General features: G+C 50.3%; 1 protein-coding gene across 1 annotated transcript in view; it reads right to left on the reverse strand.

The window, feature by feature from the left end:
• LOC140390021 (anoctamin-7-like) overlaps window positions 1-17603 on the reverse strand; it is a 172031-nt gene that overhangs the window by 117540 nt on the left and 36888 nt on the right. Inside the window, exon 4 of the mRNA XM_072474849.1 lies at window positions 11936-12043. Coding sequence (XP_072330950.1) covers window positions 11936-12043 — 108 coding nt within the window. The remainder of the gene's footprint in view (window positions 1-11935; window positions 12044-17603) is intronic.

The following is a 17603-nucleotide window of genomic DNA, read 5'->3' on the forward strand; positions in this document are numbered from 1 at the left end:
GCCATGACGAACGTTGTCTCTCCCTATCCTTTCTGCCAAAATGCACCACTTCACACTTGCGCAGTGCTGAATTCCGTCTGTCACTCTGCCTGTCGATTCTGCTAGCCTCTTTACGACCTGAGACAGCGGATTGACATCCTCCTCACTGTTTGCCACGCCTCAAGTTTGGTGAAATCGGCCAACTGATATTTTTCTCTATATTCCAATTTTGAACTGATTTATATAATTTCAAGAAAGCCATGGTCCTGGGACTGACCCATCGCTGCTTTCCATCTTCCAGTCTGAAAAACAACCACCTACCACAACTTGCTGCCTTCTGTCCCTTAACTGATTTTTTAATCCCAGTTGACAGTGACCACCCTCATTCCGTGAGCCACAAATTTGTGAGCCAATCTTTTAGGTGGTACTTTGTCAAAAGCGTTCTTAAAATCCATATAGACAGCATCCACCATATCACCTTCATTAACCTTTGCTGTTACATCATCAAAAAATCAATTAGTCAAACACAATCAGCCTTTTACAAACCCATCCACCCTCCAGTTCCTCTGCTTGTAGCTCTTCTTTGTATCTGCAGCTCTCCTTTGTGTCTGCCAGCCAAACTGCTTCTTTTATAACTGCCTTCCTGTTGATGGTGTCTCCAGCTCAATGGCCGTCAGGTCACATGAGCCCGTAATTCTTATTATCCAAAAAAATGACAATTGATCACTTCACAATTGATGCAAACTCTTAAAACTACTGACCAAACATTCTTAAAAATTATACATCCCCCCGACTTTTTAAATGTTGCTTACTGTACTACTTCTATGTTACAGATCGCCACAAACCCTCTATCCTTAATTAACTCAACCCTCTCCAAGTGCCTGTTTATTTTGCTCCCTTTTTATTGTTTCTAAAACATTATCCACCACTGATGTTAAATTAACTGGCCTTTGCTCAGACTATCCTTATGTATACAATTTCTTGAATACAGGTGTCACATTTGCCGCTCTCTAATCCACTGGCACTTTCATTTAGCAACCCGGGATGCAAGTCATATGGATTAGGTAACCTATCCACTCTAAGCCATCCCTATCAATTTTCACCCCATCCATTAACTCTACCCTCTCCACATTAGCCTGAACGGCTAGAATACAAAGGGGAGGAGGTTATGCTACAGTTGTACATGTTTAGGAGATACGGTGGTGCAGTGGTAATGTCACTGGACTCGGGATCCAGAAGCCCAGGCTAATGTTCGTGGGACAGGGGTTCAAATCTCAACATCGTTGCCAATGGAATTTAAATTTAATTCATAAATCTGGAATATAAGTCTAGTCTCAGGAATGGTGGTCATGAAGACTATCACCTGGGTTACTAATGCTCTTCATCATCGATCATAGAATCTACAGTGCGGAAGGAGACCATTCGGCCCATCGAGTCTGCACCGGCCCTTGGAAAGAGCCCATACCTCCACCCTAATCCATCACCTTCACCCTATCCCCGTAACCCACTAATCCCACCTAACCTTTTTGGACACTAAGGGCAATTTATCATGGCCAATCCACCTAACCTGCACATCTTTGGACTGTAGGAGGAAACTGGAGCACCCGGAGGAAACCCACGCAGGCTCAGGGAGAAGGTGAAGACTCCGCACAGACAGGGACCCAAGCCGGGAATCGAACCTGGGACCCTGGAGCTGTGAAACAACGGTGCTAACCACTGTGCTACTGTGCTGCCCATACGAGAGGACATCTGCCATATTTACATGGTCTGGCCTGTTGAATAATGGTGCCTCATTGAGCAGCATGTTGCGTCCGGCTGTGTCCTCTTGATGTATTGAGACTTGTATGTCTAAACATCAACCATTTATTGTTAATCTTGAACGATTTACAAGTCCCAGTTACTGCAATTCATGGTGCTGTTTCTCCATGCACGCTGCTTCCTTTGAATCTCTTACCATGTGGCTCGATGCATCATACCATGGACGGTACTATTCTCCAGACTCATACTAAGCCTTGCTCTGTCAAGGAATTCTATATTATACTGGCATGCGCACAATATCGCCTACATGAGGCTCCTACCCACAACAGCGCCGTGTCTCTTAATTGCCCTCCGAACTGGCCTAGTAAACATGTAGTTCAAAGGCAATTAGGGATGGGCAACAAATGCTGGCCTTGTCCGTGACACACACATCCCATGAAAGAACAAACAAACAAAAAGTTTCTGGTTAGAAACCATTCAGAGTACTGTATTGAGTTCCTCCCTGAACCTCAGGAAGGATATATTGACCTTGGAGGGGGATGCACAGATTCACCAGAATGACTGTGGACTTAGAGAATTTGTGGCAACTTTTAACTTGGAAGCAGTACAGTAAGGAACATCTGTAATTTCATTCAATGTTCTGTGGGATCTGTAAATTTTTTAAAGAATGTTTGAAAAGTACTTTTAGGAGTTTGTATCAATTGTAAAGAGGTCAATTGTAATGTTATTGAATAACAGAAAATACTTGTTCATGTGACCTGACAACCCTTGACCTGGAGGCAGCTTCAACAGGAAGCAAGTTAAGGAAGAAGCCATGTGCCTGGCAGACACAAAGAAGAGCTATAATCAAAGGAGCTGGAGGGTGAAGACGATCAGTGCACTGCACAGATGCAAACACAAAGAGAAAGCAGACAGGAACACAAAATATTATAGAGAAAACAAGAAAATCGCTCTCAGAAAGAGGTCCCTTTGCCCGAAAAGGAGACAGGATCTACCTGTGTGAGCTGGTCAAAAAGATCTAAAACCTGAAAAGCTTTGAGAATAGCTCTGGGATGCTATGGGGCTGGGTGTTTTCCCAGGAGTGGTCAAACCATGAACCGGGTTGGTCAGTTGAAAAGGAATTCTAGAAAGTTACACCATCAGGATTGTCATAGCCCGAGGGAGAGAGGCTTTGTAGACGTGTGCCTCGCTGATGATAAAGCTCAGAGATAAATTGATTGTTGGATAGCACAACGGACCTACCCTGCATGAATAAGGAACAGCATATTGGGGAGCTGTGCTGATACGTAATACCATGCATGCTGAAGAGGATTGCTTGTGGTTGCGTTAGATTAACATTTGCTGTATGGATTAAAGTGAAATTTACCAATCTATTTAAATTACCGTACGCCTGATTCTTTATATTTATTTACATTTGGCGCAATCGAACGGCCTCGTCACGTCCGAAGCTGTAATGTGACGAGGTTCGCGAGATGACGACACTCGGGATGTCTCACAAGATCTAACAAGATCTCATGAGACGTTTTGAGATCACGCCCTCGCTGGGTGAGATCCAGATTTACATATATAATTGCGGCATTTCTTTTTTGGGGGACATTTGCTGAATTTGGTTGTTTTGGTTCCTCGATTGCCTATGGGGGAAGTAACATGTTTATTTACCAGGACGGGCTTGTATTCTATTGAGTGCACAAGCTTGGGGGCATCCTGCAGTCACCATCACAGAGACACAGTCTGGGAACAGCGTCTTGCAAATGGCATCACAGTCTGGGAACAGTGTCTTGCAGTCAGCATCGTAGTGAAGCAGGCAGGGAACAGTGCCCTGCAGTCAGCATCGCAGTGACGCACTCTGAAAACAGTGCCCTAAAGTCAGCAACACAGTGACGCAGTCTAGGAACAGTGTCCTGCAGTCAGCATCACAGTGAAGCAGTCTGGGAACAGTGACCTGCAGTCAGCATCACAGTGAAGCACTCTGAGAACAGTGCCCTGCAGTCAGCATCACAGTGAAGCACTCTGAGAACAGTGCCCTGCAGTCAGCATCGCCTTGAAGCAGGCAGGGAACAGTGTCCTGCAGTCAGCATGACAGTGAAGCAGTCTGGGAACAGTGTCCTGCAGTCAGCATGACAGTGAAGCACTCTGGGAACAGCATCCTGCAGTCAGCATCACAGTGAAGCAGTCTGGCAACAGTGTCCTGCAGTCAGCATCGCAGTGAAGCAGTCTTGGAACAGCGTCCTGCAGTCAACATCGCAGTGAAGCAGTCTGGGAAGAGCGTCATGCAGTCAGCATCACAGTGAAGCAGTCTGGCAACAGTGTCCTGCAGTCAGCATCGCAGTGAAGCAGTCTGGGAAGAGCGTCATGCAGTCAGCATCACAGTGACGCAGTCTGGCAACAGTGTCCTGCAGTCAGCATCGCAGTGAAGCAGTCTGGGAAGAGCGTCATGCAGTCAGCATCACAGTGAAGCAGTCTGGCAACAGTGTCCTGCAGTCGGCATCACAGTGAAGCAGTCTTGGAACAGCGTCCTGCAGTCAACATCGCAGTGAAGCAGTCTGGGAAGAGCGTCATGCAGTCAGCATCGCCGTGAAGCAGTCTGGGAACAGTGCCCTGCAGTCAGCATCGCAGTGAAGCAGACTGGGAACAGGGTTGTGCAGTCAGCATCACAGTGAAGCACTCTGAGAACAGTGCCCTGCAGTCAGCATCGCCTTGAAGCAGGCAGTGAACAGTGTCCTGCAGTCAGCATGACAGTGAAGCAGTCTGGGAACAGTGCCCTGCAGTCAGCATCGCAGTGAAGCAGACTGGGAACAGCGTTGTGCAGTCAGCATCACAGTGAAGCACTCTGAGAACAGTGCCCTGCAGTCAGCATCACCTTGAAGCAGGCAGTGAACAGTGTCCTGCAGTCAGCATGACAGTGAAGCAGTCTGGGAACAGTGTCCTGCAGTCAACATCGCAGTGAAGCAGTCTGGGAAGAGCGTCATGCAGTCAGCATCACAGTGAAGCAGACTGGGAACAGTGCCCTACAGTCAGCATCGCCGTGAAGCAGTCTGGGAACAGTGCCCTGCAGTCAGCATCGCAGCGAAGCACTCTGAAAACAGTGCCCTACAGTCAGCAACATAGTGACGCAGTCTGGGAACAGTGTCCTGCAGTGAGCATCACAGTGAAGCACTCTGGGAACAGTGACCTGCAGTCAGCATCACAGTGAAGCAGTCTGGGAACAGCGTCCTGCAGTCAGCATCACAGTCAAGCAATCTGGGAACAGCATCCTGCAGTGAGCATCACAGTGAAGCAGTCTGGGAACAGCGTCCTGCAGTCAGCATTGCAGTGAAGCAGTCTGGGAACATTGTCCTGCAGTCAGTATCACAGTGAAGCAGACTGGGAACAGTGCCCTACAGTCAGCATCGCCGTGAAGCAGTCTGGGAACAGTGTCCTGCAGTCAGCATCACAGTGAAGCAGACTGGAAACAGCATCCTGCAGTCAGCATCGCAGTGAAGCAGTCTTGGAACAGCGTCCTGCGGTCAGTTGTGCAGTGAAGCACTCTGGCAACAGTGTCCTGCAGTCAGCATCACAGTGAAGCAGACTGGGAACAGTGCCCTACAGTCAGCATCGCCGTGAAGCAGTCTGGGAACAGTGCCCTGCAGTCAGCATCGCAGCGACGCACTCTGAAAACAGTGCCCTACAGTCAGCAACACAGTGACGCAGTCTGGGAACAGTGTCCTGCAGTCAGCATCACAGTGAAGCAGTCTGGGAACAGCGTCCTGCAGTCAGCATCGCAGTGCAGCAGTCTGGGAACAGTGTCCTGCAGTCAACATCGCAGTGAAGCAGTCTGGGAAGAGCGTCATGCAGTCAGCATCACAGTGACGCAGTTTGGGAACACTGTCCTGCAGTCAGCATCACAGTGAAGCAGTCTGGGAACAGTGCCCTCCAGGCAGCGTCACAGTGAAGCAGTCTGGGAACAGCGCCGTGCAGTCAGCATCACAGTGAAGCACTCTGAGAACAGTGCCCTGCAGTCAGCATTGCAGTGAAGCAGGCAGGGAAAAGTGTCCTGCAGTCAGCATGACAGTGAAGCAGTCTGGGAACAGTGTCTTGCAGTCAGCATGACAGTGAAGCACTCTGGGAACAGCATCCTGCAGTCAGCATCACAGTGAAGCAGTCTGGCAACAGTGTCCTGCAGTCAGCATCGCAGTGAAGCACTCTGGGAACAGCACCCTGCAGCCAGCATCACAGTGAAGCAGTCAGGGAATAGCACCCTGCAGTCAGCGTCGCAGTAAAGCACTCTGGGAACAGTGCCCTCCAGTCAACATCACAGTGAAGCACTCTGGGAACTGTGACCTGCAGTCAGCATTGCAATGAAGCACTCTGGGAACAGTGTCCAGCAGTCAGCATCACAGTGAAGCAGTCTGGGAACAGTTTCCTTCAGTCAGCATCACAGTAAAGCACTCTGGGAACAGTGCCCTCCAGTCAGCATCACAGTGAAGCAGTCTGGGAACAGTGCCCTCCAGGCAGCGTCACAGTGAAGCACTCTCGGAACAGTGCCCTGCAGTCAGCATTGCAGTAAAGCACTCTGGGAACAGTGACCTGCTGTCAGCATCACAGTGAAGCAGTCTGGGAGCAGTGTCCTGCAGTCAGCATCACAGTGAAGCAGACTGGAAACAGCATCCTGCAGTCAGCATCGCAGTGAAGCAGTCTTGGAACAGCGTCCTGTGGTCAGTTTTGCAGTGAAGCACTCTGGCAACAGTGTCCTGCAGTCAGCATCACAGTGAAGCAGACTGGGAACAGTGCCCTACAGTCAGCATCGCCGTGAAGCAGTCTGGGAACAGTGCCCTGCAGTCAGCATCACAGTGAAGCAGTCTGGGAACAGTGACCTGCAGTCAGCATCACAGTGAAGCAGACTGGGAACAGCGTCGTGCAGTCAGCATCACAGTGAAGCACTCTGAGAACAGTGCCCTGCAGTCAGCATTGCAGTGAAGCAGGCAGGGAACAGTGTCCTGCAGTCAGCATGACAGTGAAGCAGTCTGGGAACAGTGTCCTGCAGTCAGCATGACAGTGAAGCACTCTGGGAAGAGCATCCTGCAGTCAGCATCACAGTGAAGCAGTCTGGCAACAGTGTCCTGCAGTCAGCATCACAGTGAAGCAGTCTTGGAACAGCGTCCTGCAGTCAACATCGCAGTGAAGCAGTCTGGGAAGAGCGTCATGCAGTCAGCATCACAGTGAAGCAGTCTGGGAACAGCGTCCTGCAGTCAACATCGCAGTGAAGCAGTCTGGGAAGAGCGTCATGCAGTCAGCATCACAGTGAAGCTGTCTTGGAACAGCGTCCTGCAGTCAACATCGCAGTGAAGCAGTCTGGGAACAGCGTCCTGCAGTCAGCATCGCAGTGCAGCAGTCTGGGAACAGCATCCTGCAGTCAGTTTCACAGTAAAGCACTCTGGGAACTGTGTCCTGCAGTCAGCATTGCAATGAAGCAGTCTGGGAATTGTGTCCAACTGTCAGCATTGCAGTGAAACACTCTGGGAATAGTCCTGCAGTCAGCATCATAGTGAAGCACTCTGGGAACAGCACCCTGCAGTCAGCATCATAGTGAAGCACTCTGGGAACAGTGTCCTGCAGTCAGCATCACAGTGAAGAAGTCTGGGAACAGTGCCCTCCAGGCAGCATCACAGTGAAGCACTCTAGGAACAGTGCCCTGCAGTCAGCATTGCAGTAAAGCACTCTGGGAACTGTGACCTGCAGTCAGCATTGCAATGAAGCACTCTGGGAACAGTGTCCAGCAGTCAGCATCACAGTGAAGCAGTTAGGGAATAGCACCCTGCAGTCAGCATCGCAGTAAAGCACTCTGGGAACAGTGTCCTTCAGTCAGCATCACAGTAAAGCAGTCTGGGAACAGTGACCTGCAGTCAGCATCACAGTGAAGCAGTCTGGGAACAGTATCCTGCAGTCAGCATCACAGTGAAGCAGACTGGGAACAGCGTTGTGCAGTCAGCATCACAGTGAAGCACTCTGAGAACAGTGCCCTGCAGTCAGCATCGCCTTGAAGCAGACTGGGAACAGTGCCCTGCAGTCAGCATCGCCTTGAAGCAGTCAGGGAACAGTGCCCTGCAGTCAGCATCGCAGTGAAGCACTCTGAAAACAGTGCCCTACTGTCAGCAACACAGTGACGCAGTCTGGGAACAGTGTCCTGCAGTCAGCATCACAGTGAAGCAATCTGGGAACAGTGACCTGCAATCAGCATCACAGTGAAGCAGTCTGGGAACAGTGTCCTGCAGTCAGCATCACAGTGAAGCAGTCTGGGAACAGTGTCCTGCAGTCAGCATCACAGTGAAGCAGACTGGGAACAGCTTCGTGCAGTCAGCATCGCCGTGAAGCAGGCCGGGAACAGTGCCCTACAGTCAGCATCGCAGTGAAGAACTCTGGGAACAGCGTCCTGCAGTCAGCAACACAGTGACGCAGTCTGGGAACATTGTCCTGCAGTCAGCATCACAGTGAAGCAGGCTGAGAACAGTGTCCTGCAGTCAGCATCACAGTGAAACAGTCTGGGAACAGTGTCCTGCAGTCAGCATCACAGTGAAGCAGTCTGGCAACAGCCTCCTGCAGTCAGCATCGCAGTGAAGCACTCTGGGAACAGCATCCTGCAGTCAGCACCACAGTGACACAGTCTGGGAACAGTGTCCTGAAGTCAGCATCACAGTGAAGCAGTCTGGGAACAGCATCCTGCAGTCAGCATCACAGTGAAGCAGTCTGGGAACAGCATCCTGCAGTCAGCATTGCAGTGACGCAGTCTGGGAACAGTGACCTGCAGTCAGCATCACAGTGAAGCAGTCTGGGAACAGTGGCCTGCAGTCAGCATCACAGTGAAGCAGTCTGGGAACAGCACCCTGCAGTGAGCATCACAGTGAAGCAGTCTGGGAACAGCGTCCTGTAGTCAGCATTGCAGTGAAGCACTCTGGGAATAGTGTCCTGCAGTCAGCATCGCATTGAAGCACTCTGAGAACGCTGCCCTTCAGTCAGCATCGCCGTGAAGCAGTCTGGGAGCAGTGACCTACAGTCAGCATCGCATTAAAGCACTCTGGGAACAGCGTCCTGCAGTCAGCATCACAGTGAAGCAGTCTGGGAACAGTGCCCTCCAGTCAGCATCACAGTGATGCACTCTGAGAACAGTGCCCTGCAGTCAGCATCGCCGTGAAGCAGGCAGGGAACAGTGCCCTACAGTCAGCATCGCAGTGAAGAACTCTGGGAACAGCGCCCTGCAGTCAGCAACACAGTGACACAGTCTGGGAACATTGTCCTGCAGTCAGCATCACAGTGAAGCAGGCTGGGAACAGTGTCCTGCAGTCAGCATCACAGTGAAACAGTCTGGGAATGGCCTCCTGCAGTCAGCATCGCAGTGAAGCAGTCTGGAAATGGCATCCTGCAGTCAACATCGCAGTGAAGCAGTCTGGGAACAGCATCCTGCAGTCAGCATCACAGTGAAGCAGTCTGGGAACAGTGACATGCAGTCAGCTTCACAGTGAAGCAGTCTGGGAACAGCGTCCTGCAGTGAGCATCGTAGTGAAGCAGTCTGGGAACAGTGTCCAGCAGTCAGCATTGCAGTGAAGCACTCTGTGAATAGTGTCCTGCAGTCAGCATTGTCGCGAAGCAGTCGGGGAACAGTGCCCTACAGTCAGCATCGCAGTGAAGCACTCTGGGAACAAAATCCTGCAGTCAGCAACATAGTGACGCAGTCTGGGAACAGTGTCCAGCAGTCAGCATCACAGTGAAGCAGTCTGGAAATGGTGTCCTGCAGTCAGCATCACAGTGAAGCAGTCTGAAAATGGAGTACTGCAGTTAGCATCACAGTGAAGCAGTCTGAATATGGAGTACTGCAGTTAGCATCACAGTGAAGAAGTCTGGAAATGGTGTCTTGCAGTCAGCATCACAGTGAAGCACTCTGGGAACAGCTTCCTGCTGTCAGCATCGCAGTGAAGCAGTCTGGGAACAGCTTCCTGCAGTCCGCATCGCAGTGAAGCAGTCTGGGAAGAGCATCGTGCAGTCAGCATCACAGTGAAGCAGTCTGGGAAGGGCATCGTGCAGTCAGCATCACAGTGAAACAGTCTGGGAAGGGCATCGTGCAATCAGCATCACAGTGAAGCAGTCTGGGAACAGTGCCTCCAGTCAGCATCACAGTGAAGCAGTCTGGGAACAGTGCCTCCAGTCAGCATCACAGTGAAGCACTCTGGGAACAGCACCCTGCAGTCAGCATCACAGTGAAGCACTCTGGGAACAGTGCCCTGCAGTCAGCATCGCAGTGAAGTAGTCTGGGAACAGTGTCCTACAGTCAGCATCGCAGTGAAGCACTCTGGGAACAGTGTCCTGCAGTCAGCGTCACAGTGAAGTAGTCTGGGAACAGTGTCCTACAGTCAGCATCGCAATGGAGCACTCTGGGAATAGTGTCCTGCAGTCAGCATCACCGTGAAACTATCTGGGAACAGCATCCTGCAGTCCGCATCGCAGTGAAGCACTCTGGAAACAGCATCCTGCAGTCAGCATTGTAGTGAGGCAGTCTGGGAACAGCATCCTGCAGTCAGCATCCTAATGAAGAAGTCTGGAAACAGCACAAAAGTGGCATAAGGAATCCAACTCAGATCAGTGTGCGGTGATGCATTTTGGGAAGTCAAACAGTAAAAGGGAATACACAATAAATGGGAATATACTGAGAGGGGTAGATGAAGTGAGAGATCTTGGCGAGTACACAGGCACCTGAAGGTAGCAGTACAGATAGATAAGGTTGTAAAGAAGGTGTGCTCTCCTTCATTGGCATTCAGAAGTGGGGATATAATGATGGTATTGTATAAGACACTGGTGAGGCCACAACTGAAGTATTGTGCACAGTCCTGGTGACTACATTACAGGAAGGACATAATTGCTCTGGCGAGAGTGCAAAGTAGATTTACTAGAATGTTGCCAGGCTGGAGAATTGTAGCTGCGAGGAGAGATTGGGAGGTCAGGGTTGTTTTCCTTGCAACCAAGAAGGCTGACGGGTGACATGAGTGAGGTGTACAAAATTGTGAGGGGTAGAGATAGAGTAAACAGGAGAAACCCCTTTCCCTTGGCAGCGAGGGGTCATAGGTAGAAGCTAAGTGGCAGAAAGATTAGAGGGGACATGAGGGAAAACATTTTTACATAGATGGTGGCGGGTGTCTGGCATTCGCTGCCTGAGTCGGTGGTGAAGGCAGAGACCCTAAACTCTTTTAGAAGGTTTCTGGATCTGCACCTTAGGTGCTGTAAGCTGCAGGGCTATGGGCCGGGTGCAGCAAGGTGGGATTAGAGCGGGCACCTGGGTGTCCTCGGGTCGGCACAGACAAGATGGACTGAATGGCCTATTTCTGTGCTGTATCCTTTCTCTGGTTGTGTGGGAGGGATTGGGATGGGGGAAGGGCAGATGCCAAGGTAGGCTACAACGCTCCAAGAATAAGCATTACAACACCAGGTGAATCAATCACCTGAGGAAGGAGCAGCGCTCCGAAAGCTAGTGATTCGAAACAAACCTGTTGGACTTTAACCTGGTGTTGTAAGACTTCTGACTGTGCTCACCCCAGTCCAACGCCGGCATCTCCACATCATGAATAAGCATGACAGCAGCCCAATAGCCAAATATGCCACCAGGTCTTTGCTTCGTGTGGGGCGGGTTTCACTCTCACAAATCAAAGCTCCAGTAAACCCAGAGCAAAATGGAAAGGCTAGATTCCCACCAGGTCTTCACATCTTCAGCTTAACCTTGGTGCCTGTTTAATACAACCAGGGAGGAAGTAATTCAGTTTTATTCATTTGTGGGATGATGGTGTCGCTGACTAGGGCCAGCATTCATGCCCATTCCTAATTGTCCTTGGTGGTGGTGAGCTGCCTTTTGAAACCGCTGCAGTCCATGAGGTGTAGGTACACCCACAGAGCAGTTAGGGAGGGAGTTCCAGGATATTGACCCAGCGACAGTGAAGGCACGGAGATATATTTCCAAGCCAGGAGGGTGGTGTGCCCAGATATCTGCTACACTTGTCTTTCTAGATGATAATGGTCATGGCTTTGGAAGGTGCTATGTAAGGACCAGTAATGACCAGAGTCATCAGCCCCACTATCTTAAGGAAAGAAAGGGACAAAAGTTGTAAGTAATGAAAACTGGAGTTGAAGTTAACACAAAGACACCCAGCAATTAAATACCGAGCCTTTCCGATTCACTCACCTGCAGAGGGACAAGGAGCCCCATATTCTCCGCAAAATAGCAGAGGGCTTTCCATGGAACATTCAGCACGACATAATGGATCGTCTGCTTCTGACTCTGTGCCTCATGCTGTAGAGAGATAAATCCAAACAAAGACCAGGTAATCTCCTCCAACCCCACTATCCTAGGATATCTGCATTCCTCCGATTCTGGCTTCTTGAGTATCCCTGGTGTAAATCGGCACACCATTGACGGTCGCCCCTTTCATTGTCTCGTCCCGACACCCTGCAATTCCCTTCCTAAATCTCTCCACTTGTCTGCCCCTCGCTGTACCTGTACGACGTTCCTTCAAACCTACCTCTTTGACCAAGCTTTTGCTCATACACCCTGACATCTCCGTATGTAACTCAGTGTCAGATTGTGTTTGATAATGTTCCTGTGAAGCGCGTTTGTTATGTTAAAGTTGCTGTATAAGTATGTGATTGTCGTAACCCAGGATTTAAACCCTACTGGCTCAGGCCTAATCCACATGGTATTCTAGAAATTGTTGTCTTGCCAAAGTTTTTCATTGTGTACTCATCATGGCAAACAGAAGGGGCCGAATTCTCCGTCGACGGGATTCTCCGTTTTGCCGGTGGCCCGGGGGTTTCCTGATGGCGTGGGGCTGCCCCACAATGGGAAACCCATTCGCCAGCCGGGGAAACGGAGAATCCGACGGCGTGTCGAATCAGAATTCTGGTGCAGCAGGACGGAGAATCCCGCCCATAAATGCCAAAAAGGAAAGTGGGCAAATATTTTTTATAAAGACAGGGTTTAAAGTTTGTGGGGAAAGGTGGAAGGGGGAGGGGGTGGGGGGCTCTTTCCTAGAACTGTCAGAGGTGCCATCGACTGAATGGTCTCCTTCTGTGCAAGAAGCTTCCAAGGGCAATCGCTGAACAAGTTGGAGAATGACCTTTTAAAGTAATTTACGAGTCAGGGCAGCATGATGGCACAGTGGTTAGCACTGCTGCCTCACGGCACTGAGGTCCCAGGTTCGATCCCGGCCCTGGGTTACTGTCCGTGTGGAGTTTGCACATTCTCCCCGTGCTTGCGTGGGTCTCACCCCCACAACCCAAAAGTGCAGGGTAGGTGGATTGGCCACGCTAAACTGCTCCTTAATTGGAAAAAAAAGAATTGGGCACGCTAAAATTATAATGAAAAAAAATATAAAGTAATTTACGAGTGTGGGCATTGCTGGCCAAGCCAGCATTTATTGTCCATCCCTCGTTGCCCTACAGAAGGTGGTGGTCAATTGCCTTCTTGAACCGCGGCAGTGCCTGAGATGTAGGTACACCCACAGTGCTGTTAGGGAGGGAGTGGTCATGGGTTTGGAAGGTGCTGTCCAAGAAGCCTTGGTGAGTTCCTGCAGTGCATCTTGTAGATGGTACACACGGCTGTGAGTGTTCATTAGTGGTGATGGGATTGAATGTTTGTTGATGGGGTGCCAATTAAGCGAGATGTTTTGTCTTGGATGGTGTTGAGCTTCTTCAGTGTTATTGGAACTGCGCTCATCCAGGCAAGTGGAGAGTATTCCTTCACACTCATGACTTGCGCCTTGTAGATGGTGGACAGGCTTTGGGGGTCAAGTTGTCAGTTACTTGGCACAGTATTCCCAGCCTCGGACCTGCTCTGGTGTAGCCATAGTATTAAGGTGGCTAGTCCAGTTCAGTTTCTGGTCAATGGTAAGACCCTGGATGTTGATTGTTGGGGATTCAGTGATGGTAATGCCATTGAATGTCAAGGGCAATGGTCAGATCCTCTCGTGTAGGAGATGGTCATTGCCTGGCACTTGTGCGTGCAAATGTAACTTGCCACTTGTCAGCCCAAGTCTGGATATTGTCCAGGTTTTGCTGCATTTGGACATGGACATGGTTTGCAGGCTATCTTTATATATTTGGGTTTATAAATAGAGGCATAGGAGTCAAACGTGAGGAAGTTATGAAAAACCTTTATAAAACATTGGTTCCGCCTGTTGTGTGCATTTCTGGGCACCACACCAAGAAGGTTGTGAGCCTGCGCAAAAAGGTTTCACAAGAATGGTTTTTGTTGACCGTCTCCCACAGGGTTTGCCACATTCCAGTGGTTTCCATCCACGTGGTTTTTTTCCCCTGTTGGTGTGTGTTGGTTGCTCACAACATTGACTGCGCGGGCCATGCACCCCCTCTGCGTCCAAACAAAGCGTATATACTTAAATTTTGTTTATACCATTTGAGGCTGATAGTTTAATTAACATATGAATGATTGAAGCATTTTCTGTCACAACCCCCTTGGGGGCCAAGGACTGAGCTCTCTGCGATTCCCCCCTTTCACCTCAGAGAATGAACTCTCCCGGTAATTGAGGGCGGGGTTTCCCCTTTACAAGGGGGAACCTCTTAGTATAAAAACCCTGATCTGGGTGCAGGTCAGGGAGGGTGGTCCTTTGGGGAGAGGAGTTTGTCGCTTTCTGATAGTGTGTACATCATAATAAACGTTTGTTCATTCCTCTCCTACCAGGCGTTCCTGCGTCTCTTCCGTTGGATTCCACAGTTTCTATAACTCGTTTTGAGATATTGGACGTGTATTAGATGCATCCAACCTTATTCATCGGATGATGTTTAGTGAACAAGCCCCATTTCTTTTTTTTGTAAGTATGTTTATTGAAGTTTTACATAATAACAAAATAACAAACTATCAACTGACGAAAACGTACAAAATCATAAATTACAAGCAAATCTAAAACAAAACATAAAATTAAACTTAATCACTATGGGCGAAATTCTCCATTTGGGAAACTATGGTCGCAATTCTCCGGCCTCGTAACGCTCTCGCTCGAGCAAAACGAGGCCGGTAAATAACGTGAGAGGCAGTAAACCGTGCCAGGCGCCAAACAGTTTACGAAGCAACCGGCCCACTCCCGTAGGCAAAATTAGGATCTTGCCGTAGCGTTGTGAGAAACCAATTATCACCACTTAAGCCCTATTTCAATACAATTAACGAGAGCCACCCACATCCAAAGACCTCCTGTCATTTATCGGCCTCTCCAGTAAGTGGTCACATTGATGCCGATTAGTACTCCTTGTGTAAAACGTGAACTGGTGGACGGGCTTCTGTGGGGAGCCGAGGAGGTGAGTAGCCATCTTTGCTCACAGGCAAAGAGGCCGGGGGCACTTGGCTTGCCGCCCCAGTACTTGGCGGGAGGTGGGGTTCCTCGGCCGGGAGTGAGGGACCCTCCACATGGCTGGGCCGCCATGGGAGGGGGGAGGCACTGTGGGGGGGGGGGGGGCAACTGGGGGGCAATCGCACACGGCAGTACCATTCCAACCTGTGGATTGTGTGTACTTGTTCCGGGGGCAATCCTTGTCCCTGCCTGTCTGCCCTACCGACCACCGATAACCCCCGCACCAATTGTCGAGGCCTCTGGCTGAAGGCTATTGCTAATCGGGGAATTGGCAATCGTGGTTGAAGTGAGCACTTCACACAATCAAAGGGGATTCCTGTGAGTAGGCAGGCCATGTAGCATCTGGGAGACATTGCCTAGCATCCCAATCAGCCTGTGATGCCTGGACACTGCGGGAGGCAACTCCACACATGCAGCAGCCAACATCCAAACACCCAGGGGATGGACACAGCTCGGGGACATGTCCACAGCCAGAGAGTAAGTGAGTGCTACGGGGGGCGGGGGGCAATAGTTCGGAGGTCGGCCCGCATTGCGGGAGAAAGTGACAGAGGGGTCTTACCAATTGTGCATAAGGGTGTTTATTGCGAGTAACAATTCCCCACTCTTCTGATGGTGCCGTCCCTCTTCCCCCTCACACCCTCCCAGTGCCCTCAGTGACCCTTGATATGCTTTGCCTTCCTAGCACTACCGCTACATCTAGGTGTACCCCCAGGCTGCACATCAGAGGTGGAGGCAGCCAGCACTCCATGGGGAGGCTCCTCGATGCAGTGGAGGCCGGGAGGGATGTCCTGGTTCCCCTGAGGGCCCCGGAGGATCAGTCACGGGGCAGCCAGTGCTGTCTGGGGTGAGGTGGCGGCGGCTGTGGCTGCCCCGTGACTGATCCTCCGGGGCCCTCAGGGGAACCAGGACATCCCTCCCGGCCTCCACTGCATCGAGGAGCCTCCCCAGGTCAGGGTCCTCGAATCTTGGGCTGGTCTCCTGGCTGGGGATGGCTGGGCAAGCGCTGTTTGAGCGCTGCTCAACCTTGTTAGCGGGTGCCTGGCGAGCGCGCTGCCGAATCGGCTGGCGAGCCTTCATTTGCGGCGAGAAGCCCGTGGGGCCCCGTTCAGTGGACCAATAATCATTGAATAGCGTTGCCAGCCTTACTTGGCGGTGAGTCGGAAAGCTTGCGGCAGTTCCCACTCATTACCACACTTAGGAACCTTTCCGAAGAATTGCGCCCAATGTTCTCCTGCCGGAGCTGAATTGCACCTGATTCACGCTCCCGGAAGCGATTCCTAATACTTAGCCATGCAAATTTATGCATGGTGAGGATTTGAAGGGACTCCCGAGTGAATCCCGCTATTGGGCTGCCATTTTGAGCGGTGGCCCGATAGCGAGGTGCCACGGCTGCGCACCACCCCCCTCCCAATCCCACTGCATCACAACTCAGCCCCCCACCCCTGGATTCTCTTGGTCCCCGCCACCTAACACAGGGGTAGCCCGACACCCCCATGCCCAAAGAGTCCCCCTAAATAAGGGTACCCCCCTCAGAGACACCTGCAGAGAACCCCTAAATAAGGAGACCCCCAGAAATGAGACCTCTGTCGGGAAGTCCCGCTAATTGCCCTTGGACTGAGTGGCTCACTAAGCTATTTCATAGGACAGTTCAGACTCAACCACATGGCTGTGGGTCTGGAGTCACATGTAGGCCAGACCAGGTAAGGACGGCAGATTTCCTTCCCTAAAGGACATTGATGCACTAGATGAGTTTTTAGGAGATTGGAAATTCCTGCCCGAGGTTAAATCGACCATCAAATTTTCCGTCCCGCACGCACGACAACTCCCTTAGCGGACGGGACGGGAAAACTAACCCCATTGTCATCATTAGACTTTTGATTCCAGATTTTGTATTGAATTGATGGGATTGGAACCCAGGTCCTCAGAGCATTATCCTGGGGCGCTGGATTTCCAGTCCAGTGACAATACCACTATGCCACTGCCTCCCCCAATGGACATGTTAAAATAGGGAGTGCCATCTGACAGTACCCTTAAGGTGTTTATAAATGGGTGTGTATATAAATATCTGTAGTGAGAGTACCTTTAAGAAATGGATGTTTACTACTGCAGTGATGTCAGAGAGTGGGTGGAGCTGGGCTGTCTGTCAGCTTTTTACTTTTGTTTTAGGCTGTTTGCTGCAGGGTGTGTTTTAGTTTCGTTTTCAGAGCTGGATAGCTGCAGTCACAGCCCGGAAGGGTATTAGTCATTCTCTCTGTAATCTAAAAACTGTAAATCGATCCTGGTGATTTAAAACTAATAACTGCTCTCAGTAGTGACTTTAACCTGATGTGCTTCTGTTAAAAGTTCTTTTTTACGTCTTATGGATGTTAAAAGGAAAGCTTAAAGGATTACTTAGTGTTGTATTCTTTGGGGGTTGTATTTGAATTAATGGTTGCTAAGATGTTCACTGTATGTTTTAAAAAGGATAACTTGAGTTCATAGAATAAACATTGT

Source organism: Scyliorhinus torazame, chromosome 14 (assembly GCF_047496885.1).
Source record: "Scyliorhinus torazame isolate Kashiwa2021f chromosome 14, sScyTor2.1, whole genome shotgun sequence".
Lineage (NCBI taxonomy): Eukaryota > Metazoa > Chordata > Chondrichthyes > Carcharhiniformes > Scyliorhinidae > Scyliorhinus > Scyliorhinus torazame.